Genomic DNA, 5,411 nt, shown 5'->3' with positions numbered 1-5,411 from the left:
CTTTGGATCGAGGCCTGTCCGAGCAATAGATACGCTGAGCAGTCGCCTAGGGTGGAAGAATTGTGACTGCCTAGTGCAACTATGGTTCGAGCTGGCCCTGGTCAAAATCGATATTTTCATCCGTTGTGACACCGTAAATACGTAACCTAGTGCAGGCTAGCTGTTGTCTGTCAGTTTTTATCTCAATAATTACTTTCAAATGCTCGCGTAATTTTTTATTATTAAAATTCATCGTTTACTATTTCAACCCGAAAAAAGACTTGCCATTTTAATTTTGGAATGCAGTCCCGCAATAATTTCGGTTAAACCAGTCGCTCGCATTTTATTTTTCTTCATTATTTCTTTTATGACTTTCTCCGCTTCGTCTAATTTGCCATGAGTTAGCAACCACCTAGGTGACTCTGGAATAAATCTTAACAAAACATCAATTATCGTTATATAATAGCGTGCCAGTACAAACAATACGTATGTCAGTAATAATACATTTACCTAGTAAGCAGTAGCAGTATAAAGGGCGAAACTGAGCAATATAATTGAATGTAAAACCAATCCTTCAGTAACCAAGATATTCCTACAAGTGTCAGTACTCCAGTAGTATAAAACAAACTATTAATAACTAAAACTTTTTCTCGTTGATTCTGTCCAACTACTTCTAAAACTGAATACAAATTGCCTTTAATTAGTTGTGCAAAATTTTAAAAACTAATATTTTAAAATAGCCTTTTCATAATACCGCGTTTTATTAATACCGTAGTCATATATACTTTTGGTTCCAATCTACTGGTTGTAGATTGGCATCAAAAATAATTAAAAAACTGTACAATGAACGATACTTTAAATACTAAAAGCTTTACTGAAAGTTCCTGCTGTAATATAGGATGGGTGGAAAGTAATTAGGCATTAAGAAGTCGCTTTACTTTTTGTAATAATAATAATATCATAATAAATTTATGTACTCGTAGTTAAAAAGATTACTGACTACTTGTTTCGGGGGAGCGAGTGCAGTTTGCTGTACGCTGTGAAGTGTGAAAATCAGTGATTGTTGCGCAGAGATGGTGGCGTAAGATGAATGGAAGTCGTGCCACAATTTGTCCACAAACAATTAAGTATTGTCATTCTACGCTAATAATCAGTGGTTCAGTTGCAGACGCACAGAGAAGTGGCTGTCCACGCACATCACAATTTAAGGAAAACGCGTTGTTATATATGGCGACATCTAATTTTAATTTAAGCATGTGTATTTCCATATCAAATAGATTTTATCATATTTTCTTTAGAAATATGAATTATGGCGATTTCTCAATGAATAGTTACTTCTCATCTACCTGTTTTTCTAATATAAAATGAAGTGTAATTAATTGGCATCTGTTGTAACAAAGTCAGAATTTAACGATTCGAGTTCAATCTGAATATCTTATCAGTTGCTCATAACTATATTAATTAGTTATACCAAAGTAAAGTCACGTCGTCGATTAAGTTTTAATTTAAATCAAAGAAATTTTCTTCTTTCAACTGAATTTGTCTTATTTATTGTGTGAGAATCGGCATTTATTTAATTAATTAGTGTAGGAAATGTATTTAGTTTTACGAGTTTGTTCACCAAAGAGGAACACACATTCGACAATTTTTACAAAAGAAGGAAATCAACTTCCTTTCCCACGGGACTTTATCGGTAATTCTGGCCGCCATCTGTAGTTTTACCCTCTCTACGTGTCGTCGTGCATCCCGTTGTAACCGCGAATCATTTTATGCCATTGGTCAGAGAGCCCGACAAAAGGGTAGTTTTTCCGCCATTCGAGGCAGTTCATCAACAATTGATATTGCCACATAGAAGGCAGTCCTCGATATTTCGGAGATGCCCTAGAAGGCAATTCAACAGATTCCGAACATGCCATAAGAAGCTGTTCTCGAAGTCCCTGAGATGCCGCACGAACTTCGGCAATCAGCTGCCATAAAAAGGNTGCTTTCGGATGCCTCACGCCGCATACGCAGTGCCGGCCCGAGGCAAGTTTTAGGATGGAGCGAGATCCTATTATGGCGCCCCCTTGGTTGCCCCTAATTTATACACAATTGATATTGCCACATAGAAGGCAGTCCTCGATATTTCGGAGATGCCCTAGAAGGCAATTCAACAGATTCCGAACATGCCATAAGAAGCTGTTCTCGAAGTCCCTGAGATGCCGCACGAACTTCGGCAATCAGCTGCCATAAAAAGGTCTCCCGCCATAAATCCTTTAACTTTGTGCGCTCATAATTAGAAGAAGATCCCGCATTCGTTCTCCATCTGCCGTATCCCTACTTCGGAGAGAAGAAGACTACGAATAGGACATAAGTTGAGGTAGTATAATCTAATATTTTAAACTCTCTCTCTCGCGAATAGAATAGATTAGTCTAAAATTTAATGGTCTCTCAGTATCTTGTATTCTATTTCATTTGTCTTATTAAATTTTGTTATTGTTTTATAATGGCTTTGTCGATTAGTCTCGAACGAAGCACGTACCACGACACGCTCCACTCATAAAGTAGTAGTCCTCCTATAGATTTCGTTTACGCGCGATATCATCCCTATCCGGTGTCGGGAGCCTGACAACGGAGATTTCAAGATTGTCAGTTTCCCCATTTCAATAATAAACTCGTAGAGAGTCATCCTACTACTCAGGGGCCAATCGTCGAGATTGGCCTCTGAGTAGTAAGATGACTGTTCGTATTTCGTGTTTTGGCCATTGTGTGGTCTTCCTCACAGAAGGATTTCTTAAGTTACTATCGCCCATACTGAATACTAACTTACGTCAGTATGGGGTGAAATTTATTAAATATTTAGCATTAATTAATCGTAAACAAATTTAGTAAACTAGATTTATTATTATTACTAAGTTCATCGCTAAATTTAAATTACCAGTAATTTAAACTGTATTTAGATCGTCATTAGTTTTAATATAATTTTCTCGACTATTATTAAAACCCTCAGATTAAAAGTTTTTATAATAAATTCTATTATTTGATCTAAAATGTTCAAATATTGGCATTTCGGGAAAATGTTGAGATGCTTTATTCACTTCAGTACCTGTAAATAGTTCTTTGTCGATTCTTTTCTAAGGAATTAAAACAATCATTTTTTCATTAGAAATTTACAATTCAGATTTGAATAGGAATATTTTTTAATTAATGCAAGTTCCGTTTTCACAACATTGGCTCATTTTTCTTTGCGGAATGGACAATTTCGAAGAATTGAAGAAGTGGCACACCTCGGGCCATGTCCAGCCCCGGGATGGCGCCCGGTCTTGACCCGGTGTAATAGTGATTATAAGACCTACAGTATCCACAACGATGTGGTGTTTTCTACCTTTTGTTTTTTTTTTTACCAGGGTTGTATCCCTGGAAAAAAATGAACATCGGTAGAACATCGGTGTAATACGGGTGCTCCCGAAAGATGCGGAGGAATCGCGTACACCCGACGTCAAACGGGTAGTCGTCGTAACTCCGAACGACGGCGCCTCGTCTCTCGTCCAGTATCTGGAGCGACGATACCCCGAAGTTCCGGAATGGACGGTGGAGACACGGTCGGGTGAGACCGAACTGGACAGAAAGGAGTCGGAAGAATCCGTCGAGCGTAAAAGGCCTCGGTGGAAAAGTGGTTTTGCTGCTGGAAAACATAATTTATTTTCTGCCCAGGCCTTCTCGCACGGATTTCGACTTTCCACCGAACGCGACGCGGCCACTCGGAAGTGACCTTTCACCGGCTACGACTTAATCGACCGGACTCGACTTCCCATCCCAATTTACGGACGGTTACTTCGACACCCTTCGAGATTCGTTCTTCCACTCGGGTCAAAGCGCGTAGAACACGGACAGTGACGTCTGCCGTGGCAAAGTGATGACGAAACGTTAAGTCGCGTTCTCCTGTTTAATTAGAAACCGCGTTTAAATGACTATAACTGATCGAGGCAATTTATAATAGGTCTATACAGACTGTATTTGACCGATGTTCTACTAGAAAATGACGGATATTGGTCACTACAGTGCAGCAAACGGTCGTCAGTTCCATCAAAGTATCTAAAAGCTCTTTTTCTATCGAAAACGACGCTAGTGACGACAATCTTTTCCTCCGACCGAGTGTTCTGCCAATGTGTGAATTCGCTTCGTGCTTCACTGCGCTCAACAAGAGGGTGCCGTAAAAATGAATGATGTTAAATCATATAATTCTTTTACTACATTTGTGTTTAGATCGTCATTAATTTTAATATTTTTCGTGTCTAAGAGTGACTCGCCGATATACTCTGAACACGAATATAAATATTGCAATTCGCTACGTAATTTACATAAATCAAAACATTCTCCCTAAAATTTACTTAATTTAAAGAATTAAAACACGCTTGGGAAAACTGTTTTTCGTAATATTTAAAATTATTAACATCTAAAAATGCATATAACTAACACCTTATTCTTGCTGAGAGAAATATAATTTATTCGAAACAAACGTTTTCAGCCTGTATATATTAGAACACCTTAATTTTGCTGAGAATTATATATTTTAAACACAAACGTTTTCAGCCTGTATATATTAGAACACCTTAATTTTGCTGAGAATTATATATTTTAAACACAAACGTTTTCAGCCTGATTCACAGGCCATCCTCAGGTTTAGAACAAATTTGAATTAAAGGATTCCATCAATGGAATACAAAATTCAAAATTAAAAAATTAAATAAGCAACGGAATAAAATAAAAATAAAATTAAAATATTAAATAACCAACAGAGTAACATTAAAACAAAAAATATAAAAATGTAAAAAATGTACATAGAAGTATTAATAAATGCAATTACTAACACATCCAATAAAACTACTATTATGACTGGTTAGAGCTCTTATTAAACTTCTTAACTATAAACTTCCATGCAGAGGGAAGACTTTCTGCATCTCTTGCATTTAAACAGTCTTCTTTTATTTTACTCCTATAAATCTGCAACTTTTCCGCTGTCAACGCCAAAGATGGAGAAGATAAAGGTTTTATGATGGCTGCCTCATTCCATTTGACTACTGATCCTGTTGCTTGCGCCATTTGGGATAAAATTGTTGCATTAGACCCCTTTCTGATATTATAACTATGCTCCTTGATTCTAAGCCCTAAACTTCTAGTGGTTACTCCAATGTAGTCTTTTTTAACGCCCAATTGCATGTTCTCATACGGAATTTTATAAACCCCTGCTTTCTCTTCTGACCTTATATCATCTTTATCATTCCTGAGGATTTTGTATAAATTAGGGGCCCTTTTTATAAGCATCCTCGAACCTTTTCTGTGTGCAATCTCTTTCATGACTGTATTCATACTTTCATTATATGTAAATTTTACGAATCTATTGGGAGCATTTTTAAAACACCCTTTCTTGATGTTGGCTTCATATTTCCTAA

General features: G+C 37.0%; 1 protein-coding gene across 1 annotated transcript in view; it reads right to left on the bottom strand.

Moving 5' to 3' along the window:
• Positions 1–243: 243 nt before the first annotated feature.
• Positions 244–5,411, bottom strand: part of LOC111633212 (organic cation transporter protein-like) — a 19,931-nt gene continuing 14,763 nt past the window's right edge. Inside the window, exons 5-6 of the mRNA XM_023377747.1 lie at positions 490–679; positions 244–412 (exon numbers count right to left, since the gene is read on the bottom strand). Of these exons, the coding sequence (XP_023233515.1) occupies positions 244–412; positions 490–679 (359 nt within the window). The remainder of the gene's footprint in view (positions 413–489; positions 680–5,411) is intronic.

The sequence above is a fragment of the Centruroides sculpturatus genome, unplaced genomic scaffold (genome assembly GCF_000671375.1).
Source record: "Centruroides sculpturatus isolate CEXI.00-Female unplaced genomic scaffold, Cexi_2.0 scaffold127, whole genome shotgun sequence".
NCBI classification, from domain to species: Eukaryota; Metazoa; Arthropoda; class Arachnida; order Scorpiones; family Buthidae; genus Centruroides; species Centruroides sculpturatus.
Note: the sequence above shows the minus strand (reverse complement) of the source record. Positions and strands in the feature narration are given on the sequence as shown.